General features: G+C 31.7%; 1 protein-coding gene across 1 annotated transcript; it reads left to right on the top strand.

Annotated features, from left to right (window-relative positions):
- Positions 1 to 106: 106 nt before the first annotated feature.
- Positions 107 to 19,865, top strand: LOC140437426 (serine/threonine-protein kinase 16). The gene is made up of 6 exons (XM_072526953.1): positions 107 to 319; positions 376 to 548; positions 618 to 884; positions 949 to 1,103; positions 16,568 to 16,702; positions 19,666 to 19,865. Exons 1-6 carry the CDS (start codon positions 210 to 212, stop codon positions 19,780 to 19,782), a joined length of 957 nt encoding a protein of 318 aa, XP_072383054.1. The 5' UTR covers positions 107 to 209; the 3' UTR covers positions 19,783 to 19,865.
- Positions 19,866 to 20,602: the final 737 nt, after the last annotated feature.

Raw genomic sequence — 20,602 nt, forward strand, 5'->3', positions numbered from 1 at the left:
CATACGGCCTTTAGAATAATTCTTTAGCAATATACTGTGGCTATGTACTCTGGACGAACATGACCATTTACAACATGTCTAATCAGTGACAGTGACACAGGTGACGACTAACCGACTAAGTTGTACAGGCACTTTAATTCTGTGTTGTGTGTGTAGTTAAATTATGAGTTATAAGCCAGCAAATTCAATAATTTTAGAGATAACTTGAAATGAATACTTTGGGACTTAGTATGATATTGAAAATGGGGTGTATTTGTGCAAAAGAAAACCTAAGTATAAACGGAATAAGATATGTGGTATTAGAACGATTAGGAGAAGGGTAAACCAATGAAACATGAACATCTGGAATTTAAGAACATCTTTTATATTTTTTAGGGGATTTTCCTGTGTAGATCTGGTTGAAAATAGTACAACGAAAAAAAAATACGCTCTAAAAAGAATAACATGCCACAGTATAGAAGATCAGAAAATAGCAATGCAAGAAATAAATTATTACAAGAAACTTAGACACCCTAATATTATAGAACTTGTAGATTCCACTTTTAAAGGTAAACAGAATATAAGAATGTAGAATGTTGTGTGAGTCATATAATGTTTCTAATTAAACTTATTTCTAGGATCTGCAGATATTGTGGTACATGCTACATCAGAAGCATTTCTAGTACTTCCTTATTACAAAAGAGGTACTTTACATGATTACCTCACTTTAAGATCTTTTAATAAAAATTATTTAGATGTTAAGGATGTTTTGAGAATTTTTTTTGAAATTTGTCAAGCTTTAAAATTCCTTCATGATTTTACACCAGATCCCATAGCTCACAGAGATATAAAAACTGCTAATATATGTTTAACAGAACATATGGATCCTATTCTGATGGATTTAGGTAATGTTTGATTGTAGTAATTTTAAAATCTTTGAAATTAATATTGGAAGTATTCTAATTTTAGGATCATGCGCTCCAGCCAAAGTACAAGTTTGTGGAGCTCAAGATGCCCAAAAATTGCAAGATTTGGCTGCTGAAAGATGTTCTATGACATACAGAGCTCCTGAACTATTCCATGTTGAGAGCTACTGTGTAATTGATCAGAGGGTTGATATTTGGGTAAGATATGTTAACAGTTAGTAAAGAAGCTAATAGATACAGTTAGAAATATGTACTGAAAAATACATCAGTTATCAAAAAATGATCCTTTATATTATAATTCGTTTTCAACAAACTGATTAGTAAGTTTTATTTAACCTATACTAACCGAAGTTAAAAATATTTATTAGACAGTTCCAAACGCTATCCTCTAGTTTGTATCAGTAAAAGTATTGACTTGTAACTTCCCATTCAAGATAGATTTTTTAGTAGCTGGATAATGCTGATATTTGAATGATAATCAAATTTGTTCTTTATAACAGGTTAATTGTTTTGTTTAGCACATTCCCATAGATGTATATCATGTGTCACATAGGCCTTAATATAAGTTATTTAAGTGGGTTTTAAGATCCTTTTAACATGTGCTTTTCAGAGAAATTATGCATTAAACAATACTTAGATAGTTTACATGCTATTGGAGATCTATATTAGATAAAGTTTTCATAAAAAGCCATTGAGACTCATTGAGTTTTGTCTTCTACATGTCTGTAATTGCTAATAGGTTAAGTTATATTTTGTAAAGCAATAAAACACTGAAAACTTTCGTTTTCAACACTTCCACAAATTTTATTATAATTTACTATCACATCTGTTGCAGCAGAGTGCCTTTTTCAATTTTTGTTTTGCATCTAATACTTTATAGTCTTTAACTAAATAAGTTGAGGGGAAGGAACCATTTTTCTCAAGTTGGTCATTCAGAATTATATCTGTATAGATTCTAATAATGATAGCTTAAGGCCTTTATTTTGAATGTAAAGAATTTGAAATTGGTTATTAAAAGAACTATTATGATCTATAATGTGAAGTGCGTAAGTAGAATCTGTTTTTCTGTTATTGCAAGCCCTTTTGTGTTCTGCAATCCGTTTGTTAGAGGTTCTACCCATTTGACCAATGTAAGTTTTTGGGCAGTCGCCACATGTAAGGTTGTATACACCACTGTGTAAGATTTTTTGGCTCTTGTTGTTCTGAATATATTTGCTTAAGTTGTTGTTTGTTCTAAAAGCTGGAGTTATTCCTTTCTTTTTTATGTGTTTGGCTATTTTTGATATCTTGCCTGTATATGTAATCGAGCAGAAAGTACTGGGTTTTTTCTCTGTTGGTGGAAAGACTAATTTCAGGGCTTTCTTATGCACTTTTTGGTTTATAATTTTGTTTATGGTCTGTTCATTGTATCCATTGTTTACTGCTATTTGTCTAATGATATTCAATTCTATCTTGAAGTTGTTTTTTGACATGAGAATTTCTATTAATCTATGTAACATGCTATGATAGGCTGCCAATTTATGTTGTCTTGTATGGGATGATGAATTGTTGAAAACTCATGTTTGTTTTCAAGTCTGATAATGTTTAACCCATTATGACCTAATGTTACTTTTATGTAATGCTTGCAGAGGTACTTAGAAAACTGTATATGAAGTTTCAGTTTGGCTATAATCATGTAGATAGAGGTGTAAGGCATTCAAAACAAACATAAAAAGCATTCTGTGCAAAGCCATGCTGATAGTTGTTTTAGTTAGTGAGTAACTGCAGTCTGAATCAGATATAATTTAGCAACTATCATGGAGCATAACATGAAAAAATGTTAGATGATAATATTATCCAAAGAGTATAATTTAGGAGTTTGTAGTTTCATAATATTGAGGTATTTCTGTTCTGTTGAATTTAATATTGATTTTAAATTTTCTAATGCCAGTTTAATTTGTTTTTGATACTTTTTTGTCGGATCTTTGTTTATTGTTATATTTTGATTTTTTTTTAAATTCTATTGTTTTGTTATTATATTTTATTTTATCTATAGCAATAGTAGTGTTACCTTTGTCTGCTTTTGTAAATAATATGTTGTCTTCTAATGATTTATTTTTAATTGAAATGGATATTTTCTCTTTGTAACAGGACATTTTATTTTCACTACACATATCGATCGTTCGGAAGAAAAGGGTTACATCTCAAAAATGTTTATTTTTCAATTTATTTTATTAAACTAACTAAAAAGGTGCCTACTATTAGAAACGCATGAAGTTTAGAGAGAATCTTTACTACCAGCCAAAAGATGTCCGCATGTAACACGGGGAATTTTTGCATTTTTCGCAGAATATTTTGTACAAGATCGTTGTATCTCAGTTTGTCACCGTTAGTGTTGTGTAGTGTTTCAAATATTTAGGAGAAAGAAGATACATTCGATATTGTTGGAAAAAGTAAGTAGTAAATGCATGTAAATTTTACAACGAAACAGATACATCTCAGAATGTTACAATCTTCGATTAAATTAACTATTTCGCGTTTGTAACAAAGCCGCAACATTTTGTTTTGTAACTGTTTTGAACCAATTTTTTCAGTTAATTTATTCACATACTATGTTTTATGTCAAAATGTAGCGCTTTTCTTGATTGATTTTTAAATAGTTACTGTAAAATTAGGACATGTTACACTTTTGACTCAACTTTTGTGATAGGTTTATTCAGTCTTTGGGTTATGTCAAAATATATCACTTTTCTTAATACTTTTTGTAATTTTTTACGATAATATTTTAGACCTGCAACTATTTTCGTGCATGAAAAAAATATTAAATACCTAGGCTTTTGTTGAAAATCCAGATATAAAATGATTTAATTTTTTTTGTGTATCTTTATTAAAAGTTTGTTTAATTATAAAAAAATCTTTTGATAGTTTTTCAACAAAAATAACCAGTTTATTTAACAAAGGTGTTTTGTTTGCAATTTAAAAATTCCTCTATTATTGAACAGCAAAATATTTTAGAAAAATATCAGAAACATTTGAAAGAAAAGGATTTAAGTCGCAAAGAAAAAGATAATGACAGAAATACTACATAAAATACTAAAGTAATTGTTTTTGATCTGCAGGCAGTTTTGCCTTGTCGTGTAGGAGATACTGCAGCTTTCTATTATGTTTCAAAGCTTAATGTACTAAATTTTACTTTGTATGATATTAAAAACCACCAAGGTACTTGCTTCATGTGGCATGAGGGTGAGGCACAAAGGGGAGCGAATGAAGTAGGTTCCTGTCTTTTTAAATTTCTAGAAAATATAAGCAATCAAAATGAAGAAGATTTAAATGTAATACTTTATTCCGACAACTGTACAGCCCAAAACAAAAACAAATTTATAATAGCTCTTTATATTTATGCAATACTAAAATTAAATATAAGTTCAATCACCCATAAATTTCTTGTTTCCGGCCATAGCCAAAATGAAGTTGATAGTGTACACGCGACAATAGAAAAGGCAATAAAACTATATAGAAAATCAAGCCCTATTTACGCTCCTGATCAGTATGCTTGCATTATGAGATCAGCAAAAAAAACCGGAAAAACATATAAAGTAAACGAACTTTTGTTTTAAGGATTTTATGAATTTAAAAAAATTTACTTCTGACTTGTTTGTAAATATCAATAAAAATGTAAAAACTTCGTCATTTAAGGAAATCCAATTAGAAAAAAAACAATCCAAATACATTATTTTATAAAAATTCTTTTGAAGATACAGATTTCTGCCAAGTGGAAATTATTAGTTCGAGAAAAACTGTTAGTATAGAACAAACCAAAATAAAAAACGCATATTCCACAAAACCTGGTATATCGGAGGCAAAAAAAACAGGTTTGATATCATTAGTCGAAAAGAAAAAATGCATATTATTTTGATTTTTACAATAATTTGTAATGCTTTAATCTAATTCTTTTAATGATTTTAGGTATGTATTGAATAATTATAAATTAAGTTAACATTGTTACAACTTGTAAACATTTACTAATTTTTAATTCAAAACCGTTGCATGTATTTTTTTATAACAATAAATAAACAGTTTGAAAAATCACAATTATGTCATTTAATTAAACCCAACTTAGCCTACTTATTTAAATAAAAATCACAAAGTTTTATTAATTAATGATCAGGTAATAAAAAAAAAACTCCGAAAAAAATCTTAAAACTCTTCTCCTGCAAAAGTAGTTTTTTCGAGTTGTAACCCTTTTCTTCCGAACTATCGATATTAGTAATAGCTTTGTTTTAATAAAGGGTTGACACTTTTTTCTATATTGTTTGCAGTTTTGTTTAATGCTACTTCACATTCTACCCCTAAGTTTTTTGATTATTATGTTGAGGCAAGTTGTGTTTAAATCAAGTTTGTAGTATTTTTGCATATTCTTCAATACCATCCCCTAAAGGAGACTGCAATTTCATCCACAAATTTAGTAGAAGCATTTTTCTGGTAATTTGAATAACCTATAAATTTACAAGACACAGAATCAGATGTAGAACATTGTGACATTCCAACTTTTATTTTTTTAACTTTTAAGTGGATGTCTTTATTAGAAATTTATCTCCACTAATGTTCAAAAGTCAATAAAAATCAACATTAGAAGTCAATAACATCAATGGTACAACATTTATATTTTAAAATAATATATTTATAAAGGATTGTAGTTTGATATATATATATATATATATATATATATATATATATATATACATATATATATATATATATAATATATATATAATGTTATATATATATATATATATATATATATATATAATGTTATATATATATATATATATATATATATAATGTTATATATATATATATATATATATATATATATATATATATATAATGTTATATATAGCTTTGAGGTTTATTGGGATTTGCAACGTTGCAAATCCCAATAAACCTCAAAGCTCCGTTTTCTAACGTTGTCAGCAAAGACTTCTTTTCCTTTTATATATATATATATATATATATATATATATATATATATATATATATATATATATATATATATATGTTATATGAGAAAATATTAACCTTGAACTAGCTTAAGTTCGCCGACTTCAGATTTCATCATCCCATTCCCATAGAAACCGCTGAGCACGCATTAGAACTTTGTACGAACCGTTGGCCAACATTCATGGGAACAGCAATTCAGCACTTCATACCAAACCTATAAATTACCATTCTCAGATGCCGGAATCACTCTTAGCTGCAACTTCGACCAGTCCAGTTATTGTAGTCATTTTAAATTAATTTAATTTTGTACTATTATTTAATATTTAATTTGTAACAAATAAAGTTCTTTTTTAAAAAGTCAAATACGTGATTAGTGATCTAACAATTGGCGCAGTCAGTAGGATCCGGTTAACGTTGCTAGAACACGTGTATACTCACTGGCAGCGGCGGATTCTCATCCCTTAATGGAACAAAGAATCTACGGAAGTCCTTACTCCTGTGACCTACGGAAGGAACACCTAGTGAAGCCCCTGGTAGCCGAGCAGAGAGAACAAGACAACCCTTAAAGAAGAAAGCATCTCCGAACAACCTCACTCCTGTAATCTACGGAAGGAACACCTAGTGAAGCCCCTGGTAGCTGAGCAGAGAGAACAAGGCGTCCCGATGTTCTTCTTTATGTAAGTGGATTTTGAATCATCTCGTTAATAATTTTGTTATAATAATTTACGAAATTGACTATACTGCAAGTCAATTAATCAAGATACATAAAAGAAAATACAAGTTGATTATCTAATATTTGAAATTATTGATATTTCTTTACATAATATTTTATACTGATATTTTATTGACATATTTTTTTTTACTTGCTATATTTTGGTATATTTTTCTTGATATATTTTTATTTGGTATATTTGATACATTTTTGTTGATATATTATTTGATATTTTTATATTGATACATTTTTGCCCTTTATATACCACCACATTTTTTTTTTTTTTCTCCCTTATATACTGATACATTTTATATTTCTCCATACTTCTATTTTTCATTTTCGTTTAAAAATATCTCGAAAAATGCCTGAGACACGTTCCCAGACTCAACAAGAAATCGAACCATACAAGCTTTCGGAAATATTTTCTATTATCCCAGAATTTGAAGGCGATCCGATTTCTCTTTCTACATTTTTAGATGCGTGCGACTGTGCTTTTAAAATGGCCACAGGCGATCAGCGCGTTCTATTAACGATTCACGTAAAAAATAAACTTAAAGGTAAAGCTGCACAGCTTATTAATTCTAGAAAACCAATTTCTTATACAGAAATAAAACAATTACTAAATCTACATTTCGGAGACAGTAGAGACCTGACCTCCTTAATACAAGACTTACAAAGACTAAGACAACTATCTAACGAATCTCCTCTAACTTTCTTTAACCGTTTACAAGTTCTGAATGCAAAAATGCACGCCTCGATCCAAGTAGCAAATTTATCCCCAGATCAAAAAACTGCCCAATGTGACTTAATCGATACCATGGCCCTAAACACACTTTTAACCGGTTTAGAACCTCGTCTAGGACAAATTATTAGGGCTAGTAATCCAAAAGATCTCATTGAAGCAAACAATCGTATTAGACGCGAACTTCAATTGTCATATTTTGAAGAACAAAAATCTAATTCTAGATCAACTATTCCTAAACCCTCTCAACCAATGAGAAGACCCTCATCTCAGTTTACAAAATGTACAAATTGTGGCCGCATTGGTCATCTAAATAGTGAATGCCGCTCTTCACGTTTCGTACAGCCAAACCAAACTTTTTCTAGGCCACACGGTTACCAAAACCAATATAATAATGGACCTAACAACTATCAAAACAATCAGAACCCTAATAGGAATCAATATTCGTCCAATAATCCAAATTTCAACCAACAGAGACCTTCCTTTTCATCTCAAAATCAAAATCAAAATCGTCCATCTGTTATTCAAAGAAACCCAAACTTCCAAAGAGCACATGTTTTAAACGAATACCCTTATGAAATGACGACTAACTATTATACAGACGATTACTATACAGATAATTATTATAATACCGATAACTATGAAAACTATGAAACAGATTATTATACAGAAAATAATCCACAAACTGATAACTTTTACGAAACTAATAACACACAAAATTATCAGGATTTTCTTTCACTTCAGAATCACAATCATCCTCCCAATCATACGAACCCCTCAACGGATATTACGAATATCCAAGAACAAATCCAAGCACTCAACTTAGACAACTTTCATCCGGATCTCAATTTTCCCGAACAGACATTCATGTAACCCCATTTCATACAATGAGTTCCAAAAATTTATATTACATTAACGATGCTACCAACACTTTTAAACTTTTAATCGACACAGGTGCTGGAATCACTGTTTTCAAAGAAAACACAGCACGCAATTATCATACTAGATTTCCTGAAAACGTTACTATTCAAGGTATAACCGATCAAAAATTGTTAATAACAGAATCTGTCCTAATTCCCTTCACTGACAATAATCCTCACAAAGTCTTTATTTTCAATTTAGACATTAATTTCGATGGCATAATAGGCCTAGACTTTCTAGATCATTATGAATGCGTAATAGATCTTAAATCCCGACAGTTGCATACAAATTTTAAAACTGTCACCCTTCACAAAGTAGGACACGAGACAAACACACCTCCTAAAGACAAAACACCGACACGCCCCACAGAAATAAGACAAAACGAACCTAAAATAAAAATTAAATCAGATTCTAAACAGGAATCAAATTTAAAATATCAAAACCCTATAAATGAAAAATATACTATCGTAAACAATCGAGATCAAGACAAAAATCTTGAAAGACCAGAGAGAAAACGAATAAAAGGAAAAAACAGAATTACCATTGACAGCCGGACCGAACAAATATGCAAACTAAAATGCAACTTATCAAATACAGATGCCATATTATCAGCTCAAGAAATAGAAAAAGTTAGATTACCTCATGCATTAGTCCATGTAGATGAAAATGGAGAATTCTTAACTTCCATACTAAATGCTAATGCTATGCCGAAGACAATCGAATTTTCAGACATTTCAATCGAACCTTTCAAAAATTCGGAGAAAATCCTATCCTACAACGGAAATGATTTTGAAGAACCCGTAGTAGATAGAACACGAATAATTAAAGAACAACTAAGAATTGATCATCTAAATTGCGAAGAACAAGAACTAATTCTAGATATATGTACTGAATACGCAGATATATTTTATGTCGAAGGCGACAAACTGACCTTCACAAACGAAATCAAGCACAAAATCGAAACAAACAACGCTAAACCTGTCTTCACTAAATCCTATAGATATCCTCAAATACATAAGGAAGAGGTAAAGACGCAAATTAATAAAATGTTAGAAGAAGGAATAATCCAGAAAAGTGTCTCGCCCTGGTCGAGTCCAGTCTGGGTCGTACCGAAGAAATTAGATGCGTCAGGAAAACAAAAATGGCGAGTTGTTATTGATTATCGAAAACTCAACGAACTCACAGTACAAGACCGTTATCCTCTACCACAAATATCAGAACTATTGGACCAACTAGGAAGATGCCAATACTTCACAACACTAGATTTAGCGTCTGGATTTCACCAGATTGAAATCGAGCCACAAGACATCCAGAAAACGGCCTTTTCCGTCGAAAATGGACATTACGAATTTGTTCGCATGCCATTCGGACTAATGAATGCTCCATCTACTTTCCAAAGAGTAATGGACAACATCCTCTTAGGAATACAAAACGAAAGATGCTTAGTGTATATGGATGACATAATTATCTACTCACCCACTATTCATGATCACATGTCACGCCTAACAGAAGTTTTTAAAAGGTTACGAAAAGCAAATTTAAAAATACAGCCAGACAAGTGCGAATTTTTAAGAAAAGAAGTAGCATATTTGGGCCACCTTGTAACAGAAAATGGTGTAAAAACAAATCCAGCTAAAATATCTTGCATCAAAAACTTCCCGGAACCAAAGAACACCAAAGAAATAAAGTCATTCTTAGGCTTAGCCGGTTACTATAGAAGATTTATTCCAAATTTTGCCAAAATTTCTAAACCCCTTACGAAACTACTTCAGAAAGACGTACCTTTTATTTTTAATTCTGATTGCAAAGAAGCCTTTAACGAACTCAAAAATATTTTAACTTCAGATCCAATACTTATATATCCCAATTTTGAGGAACCATTTTTACTAACAACTGACGCTAGTGCATTCGCGATTGGAGCTGTTCTATCGCAAGGCCCTATTGGAAAAGATTTACCCATAGCTTATGCCTCCAGAACATTATGCGGTGCCGAAACAAAATATTCGACTATAGAGAGAGAACTATTAGCTATCGTATGGGCAGTCAAACATTTCAGACCATATCTTTTTGGCCGAAAATTCACCCTGATTACCGATCATCGACCCCTTACATGGCTTTTCTCGATAAAAGATCCCGGAAGCCGATTAGCGCGTTGGCGCCTAAAACTCGAAGAATACAATTATAAAATAGAACATCGCGCAGGAAAAATAAACAGAAATGCAGATGCCCTCTCAAGGATAAAGATTAACCATTTCAAGGATTGTGCAAACTTTCAATCAAAAATCTCATTACATGCATCGAATGAAGATGACACGGAAACTCAAGAAAACGAAGACGACGATGAAGAAAATATAGAAAAAATGTCCGAAGAACTTGACAAGTTTATCGAACTGTATAGAACAAAGTCAATAATCGATTATTCTAAAATTGAAACATCGAATACGGACTTATTAGACAAATCCAACAAAAATATTGTTACATTTTTTTGGCAAAATAAACTTGAAGAACTCCACGAGAACATAATGAATGACATATTCGAAGAAAACATGGAATATAGTAACCGAAGAATTAATATTGTACACAGCAAAACTGTAAAAGATCGAAAATATTTTATTATACCATTACCGTTTGATCCCGAACGAGTAATATCACACTTGTTTCTTGTACTTTTTGCAAATAAAGATCAATTCGATGAATCAAAAATATATTGCGTCGAAAATAATCTCGAACTACCTATCCTAGAGATATTTTCTTATATTTTTGCTGACAAAGAATTAAAATTAAGAATCTGTCAAAATATAATTAAAACAGCCAGCGAAGACGAAATCCCTCAAATTTTAGATCATTACCATTGCGGTAAAAACAACTTACATCGAGGAATAAACGAAACTGTCAGAAGAATAAAGCAGAAATACAATTGGAAGAATTTAACAAAAGATGTAGAGAAATTTGTAAAAGCATGTGAAATTTGCCAAAAAGTTAAGATTTGCAGGAAAAACTTAAGTGGACCACTAGTCATAACAGAAACTCCAAAAACACCATTCGAAAGAATAAATATGGACATATTCGAATACCCTACTAGGAACTACGCTTTAACTATTCGTGACGAATTGACAAAATTCACGCAAGCCTATCCTTTGGAAGACAAAAAGGCAGTAACAGTAGTCAAGACACTCCTACTCTTTTTTCAACACTATGGAACACCACTAAGAATTCATTGTGACTGCGGTCGAGAATTCGAGAATGCTATAATCAAAGATCTATGCGAATTATACGACATTAAACTAACATTTTCTAGCGTTAACCATCCACAATCCAATGGATCTATAGAAAGGTTTCATGCCACACTCTCAGAAATGATTAGAGCAAATCAAGCCGAGAACCCAAACGATCATCCCTTCACCATACTTCCTTATGCAATAATATGCTATAACAACACAAAGAATAAGACCCACGGTTTCACACCATATGAACTTATATTTGGGCACACTGAAGGCCGACCACCAGAAACTCTATACAATCAAAAAACACTAATGAGTAAATATATTCGAGACCTGAATAACCGCATGGAATATTTTTACAAAGTAGCCAGAGCAAAAACAGAAAGACAGAAAGAAAAGGCGAAAGTAAGATTTGACGAGAATATTTCAGAACGAAGACCTGATTTTAAAATTGGTGACAAAGTCTACGTAAAAGAATCCCAAATTAAATCAAAATCGGATAATCTTTTTAATGGACCTTTCGAAATTCAAGAAGTTTTTACAAATTCCGCAATTATCCTTAACCCCAAAACTAACCAAACCTCTAAAGTAAATTTTGACAGACTTAAACCTTATTTTGAATAATTTTCCTTTACAGATTCTATGGACTCCTTCCTATCGTCCAATCCCAAATTCTCCTCACTCCAATTAATAACACAATTGGAATATTTTTTCATGAAAAAGGAACTATACGAATATCTAATGACAAATGGACTTTACTTGTTTACAAAGAATTATTACCTATCAAAACTACAATATCCAATAATGACAGAATTTTGGAAAACCTGTTAGAAAAATTTATTAACGTGGATACACCGAGAAAACTTGCCTTTCAAGCCGAAGTACAGACACATGTTAGTCTGCTAAAACAAATCTCAAACTCCGTTAATTTAAAATATAAAGAAATAACCTCTGACACAGTACCTTATAATAAACGCCTAAAACGCGGTTTAGTAAATGGTATTGGAACAATCTGGAAATCTATTACTGGAAATTTAGACGCCTCTGATGGCGAATACTTTAATAAATGTATAAATAAGATAAATTCCGATGAAACTCAAATTGAAAATCTCCTAAAAAATCAAATATCTGTTACCACTTCAGTTATAAGAACTTTCAACACTACAATTCAAAAATTGCAAATAGACGAAGAAACTTTTAACAAAGACTTAAAAACTATCGAGACTACACTTCTGGACATTAATAATGACATCTCCTTTTACCAAGCACAATTACAAATACTAGATTTATGTGAGTCCTTAATGGAAAGCTACGTATTTTTAGAAAACTATTTAAATGATATACTAAATTCTATCACATTCTCTCGCCTGCAAATTCTACATAGTTCTATTATTTTGCCCATAGACTTAATGGACGCATTAAAAGAAATCTCACAGTCATTACAAAATAACGTATTGCCTCTACCCACTTATATGTCAAATATAGCTCAGTATATTGACATAATAAAACTGCAAGCTTATCAGCTTGATTCAAAAATTGTTTTCGTCCTCGAAATTCCGTTAGTTGATCCCGAAATATTCACCTTGTATCAATTATATTCAATACCAATATTAGATAATCAAACTGGTTTTCATCATATACTTTCAACTGTTCATAAATACATAGCGCGAGATGATGATTCAATTTCATATGTCTTACCCATGGACACCGAAAAATGCAAACAAATCAGTCAAAACCAAAGAATGTGTACAGACATTCTTCCGTATCCCATAGACACAGATGCTATATGTGAAGCCCAGCTTTTGAAACCTCTCAGCAACTTACCAAAAACTTGCCAGATGTCCATGCTTTTGGCACAAGGTTACAATGTACAAGAAATTGACCGAAATTTATGGTTACTAACCATTTCCGATCCATTACCAGTAACAATCAAATGTGCAAGGAAAGACGTCACTACACAAATAATAAAAACAAATTCAATCTTAAGATTAATTCCCGAATGTATTGCATTCATTGGCAGTACCAGAATTCATGCTAGAGACCAAATTGAGAAATATACAAATATCACGTATAGAAGTCACCCAGTTAACGTACCCTACAGATGCTGTGACCATTTTGAGACAAAGAGTCACCTATCAAAATTGAAACCACTAAAACTCAGTAAAATCAACGTAGATGACTTAAATATTGCACAACACAAATTGGACCAATATTCAGAAGAACTGGACCATATTATGAGCCAATCATTCATTGAGGAACATCTACCCTTATTCACTATATCAACCTTATCCCTGATTATTATCCTAGTTATCTTATACCTTTTCTGCAAATACCGAACCAAAATATTCCCAAAAATTGCAATCTGCCTGTCCCAGGATCAGCCTCCAACTCCACTACCACGCAGAAATTCCATTAGACAGAAACTTCAAAGCTTAACCTCCTTCAGAAGAAGACCCAATGTCCAACAGGAAAGCGAAGCAGAAACACCAATTACTCTGTAAAAGTCAAAGCAATGGCATTGACTTTTCACTAATAAGGGGAGCTGTTATATGAGAAAATATTAACCTTGAACTAGCTTAAGTTCGCCGACTTCAGATTTCATCATCCCATTCCCATAGAAACCGCTGAGCACGCATTAGAACTTTGTACGAACCGTTGGCCAACATTCATGGGAACAGCAATTCAGCACTTCATACCAAACCTATAAATTACCATTCTCAGATGCCGGAATCACTCTTAGCTGCAACTTCGACCAGTCCAGTTATTGTAGTCATTTTAAATTAATTTAATTTTGTACTATTATTTAATATTTAATTTGTAACAAATAAAGTTCTTTTTTAAAAAGTCAAATACGTGATTAGTGATCTAACATATATATATATATATATATATATATATATATATATATATATATATATATATATATATATATATATATATATATATATATATATATATTACTGTTTACCGCTTACTGTTTCTATATAAGAATAAAATACTCTTTAGGAACTTTGAGCCCAATAGTATAGTAAATACCAGGCTATATAATTATAAAATTCCAATACACAGGTTAAGTATAACAGAAAAAAACGCTCTTTATTGCTGCATCAAATTGTTTAATAAACTGCCTGAACCTATCAAAAGGGAGGAAAGATTAAGTTTGTATAAACATCAAATATTTAAATTACTGGTAGCTCTTGAGCCATATTCTGTGGAGGACTATTTGTAGATGTAACGGTTAGGAATAAGTAAATAATATTTTCGTTTGTGACACTGTTTTTTTTAAATAATTTTATGTTCACGGAATGTATATTATTTTCTAAAAATAAAGATATTGTTATGTTATGTTATATATATACATATATATATATATATATATATATATATATATATATATATATATATATATATATTGGTAGTAAACTAAGTAAATGTAACCAAATACTTATTATGGCTGGATAGTAGGGGAAATCCCATTATCCGAGCAGCAGTAGACTGCACCAGGTGGCCCATTTTTCTTTAACTCTGGTTTCATCCTTTTGCGGGCATAAATAAACAAAGGTGGAATATATGTTACTGAGACACTTATGCAGCACATAATAGTTTTTGTTTGACCTCTTTCTGCGCTTGTAATAAAGCTGACTCTCTTTTGTCCTTTTTCAGCAAGTATTTTTCCGGGGTTTTGGACGGGTGTTATGCCTGTCTCGTCTGCATTATATATTTTTGATGCCGAAAATTTATATTTATCCAATATGGATTTTAAATTAGAGAAAAATAGGCTTACTTCAGTTTTGTTAAAAGCAGATATGCGGTTAATACTTGTCGCCTCCGGTTTTCTTAATCGAATAGTTGGATTTCTTTTAAGGAAGCCCTCTAGCCAGTCTCTTCCAGCAATTTCTTTTTCTTTGGAAAATGGATGATGTAAATTTTTTTTCTTCAGCGTATTTATAGGCACATTTTTTTGTTTCTGTGGGAGTTATCCCGTAAAAATGTTTTGATAACTTTATGACCTGCTATGTCAAAACTTCTTCTTCTTCTTTGGTAAATACAGAATTACGACCTAAAGAAGCAGCTGTTGTTATCATTTTGCTTTAGTCGTAGTTGAATTGTAGATCAGGGAATTGCAAAACTTCTTTCAACTTCAAGGACGCTTCTGCGATTATTTACTGCATTTATTGCTGCACTAAGTTGCTCAACATTCCATCGTGCTTTGCAACTTTTTCTCTTATATACTCGAGACATCTGAAATATAAGAATTTATAAATAAATACTCAGTATTATATAAATACAATTAGTGGCCGGCTAGCATTACCTCCAGGCGCGTGGCTATTATAACCCCAAAATACATATTTATACTGATCAACTCATAATCATTAAGCACTTAAATTAGAACAAGAACTTTTTGTATAGTCTTAAACTACGTTAAAAATTTAACAAATGGGTACCAATTATGCAGCTAAATAAACTTAATTATATAGTTCTACATACCTTTAAAAATCTTGCACTAATACATCAACTCCATCAAAATATGACATTTTCAAAAAATCCTTCGTTGTCGGCAAAACATCGTCATTGTTTTAGGTACAGTTTGAACGAAACACTGTTAGATGGCAAACAGGTATTTAACGCGAAATAATATTAGGCCGTAAATGTAAATATTTCATGGCTACCATTACCCCAGCGGCCACCATTCCCCCCTTTCCCCTATCATGATTTTTTCTTGCTTTTTCATTATGATTTACAATGAAATAACTAAGAAAATTTTACTGTTTAGGTGTTATTTTTTCTGTCAGATGTTCTTAAACTAAAGTTAATTTCATATAATCAGATGAAGTATCCTCCTATAAAGTTATGTCAGGAACGCACTTTAAAAATACTGGCAATACCATTTTAAAGTCCTCTATATGACATATATACCTGAACTTTGATTGTGTGGGACTGTGCAAGGCAGATATAATTAAACTATTATTTTTCTAGAATTTTTTTATTTCCAAGTAATTGTAAAATAATATAATTTGCATTTTAATTAAAATTGTGGTTTCTTCCCATAGATTAGTCATTCATGTATCTATTTGTTAATTTTCAGAGTTTGGGTTGTGTATTGTATGCGATGTTGTACTTCAAATCCCCCTATGATATAGTGTATGAGAGAGGGGATTCCGTAAATTTGGCTGTGATATCAGGAACTATTTCCTTTCCACAAGACGCACATTTTAGTGAAGTAAGTATCAAACAATTTTTGTATTCTTTTTAACAACGATCACTGTAATACCAAACTAATATGATGTTCAAATTTTGTAACTTGGAACATCCTAAGTGAAGTGTCTATTAAATAACGAGACTGACACTGTTATAGAAAAAGATATGTGAGTGACAAACATCTAGTGTGAAGCCTTCTCCTTCGAATGCAGTACAATGCAAGTTTGTAAACAAACTTATAGACTTGTAATAACAGTCTCGTATGAGAGTTGATTTTTTGATACACCAAAAAAATGTTAAGTGAAAAATTTTTGCAAAATGTCATATTAAGCTAGGAAAAAACACTATTAAAACTTATTTAAGAAGTTTTGGTATAAAATATCAGAAAATCGGTAATCTGATTCAACTTGACCATCAGTTAAGCATTTATGGGCTTGCTGAAAGTGTACAAATTGACAAATAATGTGTACACCCAATTTTACATAACAATTACAAAAGATGTCCTTATATTGCACCTATTATTTTCACAGATCAGCAAGAAACTCCCAAAAATATTTTTATTGACATGTTTATTTTCATTTAATGTTACCCAACTTTACTTTACTATGAACTTTACCAACTGTTTAAAGAGGCACCGATCTCAGAATTCGTTAAACTTCAGAGACTTCGCTGGGCTGGTCATGTAGTAAGAATGGAGACAGAAAGATTGCCGAAAAGAGCCCTTGATAGTAAAATGCAGGGCACAAGACCAAAAGGAATGCCACGGAAAAGGTGGGAGGGTGAAGTGGCGGCGGACGCGCAAAATTTGCTAGACGTGAGAATCTGGAGAAGATCGGTGCGGGATCAATAAGTTTGGAGGCATAGTTTGGAGGAGGCTAAGGCTCGATTTGAGTTGTAGCGCCATTGGAAAGATACCCAAATTTACTGGAACGTATAGTACTTGACTGGTCGTCGTTTTTAAATAACGATCTTAAACAGAGCGCTTATTCTTCTTTTAAGAGTGCCGTCTCCCTACGGAGGTTGACAATCATAATGGTTATTTTTATTTTTGAACTTGCTGCTCTAAACAAATCAATCGATCTGCATTGATACCAATCACGTAGATTCTTCAACCATGAGTTCTACCTTCGGCCAACAGATCTTTCTTCAATATTTCCCTGTATTATGAGTCTCAAAATTTCATATTTTGGTCCCCTCATCACGTGGCCTAAGTATTCCAGTTTTCTGGTTTGTATAGTGGTGATTAGTTCTGTTTCTTTACCAACACTCTCCAGTACTTCTTTATTTGTAATTCTATCAGTCCATGATATTTTTAATACTCTGCGGTATAACTAGAGTTCGAAAGCCTCGATTCTTTTTAAATTGCATTTTTTTAATGTCCTAGTCTCAGCTCCATATAATAATATTGAAAATATATAACAGCGAATGGTACATAGACTAATCTCCAAATTTAGATTTTTGCACATTAGGAGTGGCTTCATTTTCTTATAAATGCTGATCTGGCAATCTCTATTCGCCTGTTTATTTCTGCGGTATGATCATTGGTTTCATTGATCAAAGTTCCCAAATACTGATATTTTTCTACATATTCTATCACGTTAATATTGATTGTCAATAGGCGATGTATATTTTGTGGTCTTTTTGTAGTTAGCATGTACTTCGTTTTTTTAGCGTTTATAGTAATTCCCATCTCAGCACCATTCATACTTAAGCTTTCGATAAGATGTTGCAGTTCCTCTATACTCGTTGCTATGATCACAGTGTCGTCTGCATTTCGTAAGTTGTTAATTAATTTTCCGCTAACGGTAACTCCCGCTTTGATATTATTGAACGTGTTTTGGAAAATTTCTTCAGAATATAAGTTAAAAGTGGCGATAAAACACATCCCTGTCTAACTCCTCTAGAGATCTTCATTTCTTCTGAGTGTTGCCCATCAATTTGAACTATGGGACTTTGGTTCCAATATAATGTTTGCACCATATTTATGATTTTAATGTCAATGCGCTTATTCATAAGTATTGATATTAGTTTTTCATGTCTTACTTTATCGAAAGCTTTTTCGTAGTCAACAAAGCACAAGTGTAGATCAACGTTTACATCCCGACATCGCTGAATCAATATGTTGATGGCAAATAGTCCTTCTCGAGTACCCATTCCATTTCGGAACCCGAACTGCGTCTCGCTAATATCCGCCTCTTTCATATATTCTCTTATGTATTACTTTCAGCAGTACTTTTAAATTATGACTCATGAGGCTTAGTGTTCGATAATCAGAGCACTCTTTTGCTACTTGTTTTTTAGGGATGGTTATAAATGCTGACTTCAGCCACTCTTGTGGTATTATTCCTGTATCGTACACCGTGTTGAATATATCTGCCAATACTTCCAAGTTATCCTCTTCCACTAGTTTTAATAGTTCTAACAGTTCAACAACAGAGCGCTTATACATGTACTCAATATCTCAACTTGATTGAAACAAACATGTCGAATGAGCAATTCAAAACATCAATATAGTGTGCAGGATCATCCCTCTTTGTCTATAGAGGTTTCTCGCCAACTACAATATCTCTTAGCTAGATTATACTCTTTATTCACTGGATCTTGTATCGTGTCACTTAGGTGAAATTTTTATTGAGAAGAAAGAACCAAAGATCTGGGTCCATTGAAGTTATGAAAAAGAAAGTAGCTCTTAGCTGGGAGATATCAAATAACAAATATTAAGAAGGAGTATTGAAGATATATTAAGATTGAGGACAAAACTGATAAAGGTTATATCGGATAAATATAAATATATACTATTTAAAAAGAGTAAATTTAGAAAATAATTCAAAACAAACAGGAAACGTGACAAACTATAATAATAAACAAGTTTAAGTGATTCAATGTCTATAAAAATAACAAAAAATAGACTAGATATATAAAATATGTTCAATAAAGGACTGCTATTATCAGTTTTAGTTTAGTAATTTTTTTTTATTTTTTTAGGATGTTCACGATTTAATCCGCTTTATTTTGAAAGTAAATCCATCCGAAAGACCCTTCATTGATGATGTTCTTGAAAAAACCAAAGACTTAAAGCACAAATTAGATAATATAGTGTAGTTTTATTATTTAATATACAAATAAGATTTATATAAAAATAGAGTTATGCCTAAACATTTTAATAAAAATATTATGAATCCAAAGTTAGCATTCTATTTTGATCCTATATAAAATAAGTTCCCTTGTCAGGACTAACGTGTCGTAAACAGGATGATGTTGATGATTTAATTATTTATTGTATTTATGTATTAAGACACAATTTATTTTAATGAAAATTACATTTTATAATTATTGGTCCTTTCAATTTCCACTCCTGAAATCGTTTTCAAAAAAGATTATTTTAAAGTAGTGTTACGCCACTTTGAGATGTGGCTATATAGGAGAATACTTAAGATCCCGTGGACTGACCGAGTCACAAATGAGGAGGTCCTCAGAAGAATGAATAAGAACCGAGAGGTACTGACCACCATCAAATCTCGAAAGTTACAGTTCTTCGAACATATGCGAAATGAATCCAGATATGTTCTCCTTCAAGCCATCCTGCAAGGAAAAATATTTGGAAAACGAGGTCAATACAACATCTGTGCAGCTTTTCCGCGCTGCTGCAGATAAAATAAAGATTGCCATGATGATCGCCAACATTCGTAACGGATAGGCACATCAAGAAGAAAAAGAATCTATGTAATGTATGTATGTATTGTATTTTAGTCCTGATATTAAATGCCTAAACGCTATAAACTATATACTGTTTGTTTATACACTGTTTGTGCACAACAACCCTTCTATGTAGATATTTGTGTGTTTGCCCAATATACGTTAAATTAGTTTTTACAATTTACTTTATAAAGAACATCCGACTCATGATCTTTAGTAACATTGG

The sequence above is a fragment of the Diabrotica undecimpunctata genome, chromosome 3, assembly GCF_040954645.1.
Source record: "Diabrotica undecimpunctata isolate CICGRU chromosome 3, icDiaUnde3, whole genome shotgun sequence".
NCBI lineage: Eukaryota > Metazoa > Arthropoda > Insecta > Coleoptera > Chrysomelidae > Diabrotica > Diabrotica undecimpunctata.

What these genes read in the sequence shown, in the direction of transcription:
- LOC140437426 (XM_072526953.1), top strand. Translation starts at nt 210, where the DNA reads ATGAATACTTTGGGACTTAGTATGATATTGAAAATGGGGTGTATTTGT. An exon ending in TTAGAACGATTAGGAGAAGG is followed by an intron (nt 320 to 375) that starts GTAAACCAATGA and finishes TATATTTTTTAG; the next exon opens with GGGATTTTCCTGTGTAGATC. An exon ending in TGTAGATTCCACTTTTAAAG is followed by an intron (nt 549 to 617) that starts GTAAACAGAATA and finishes ACTTATTTCTAG; the next exon opens with GATCTGCAGATATTGTGGTA.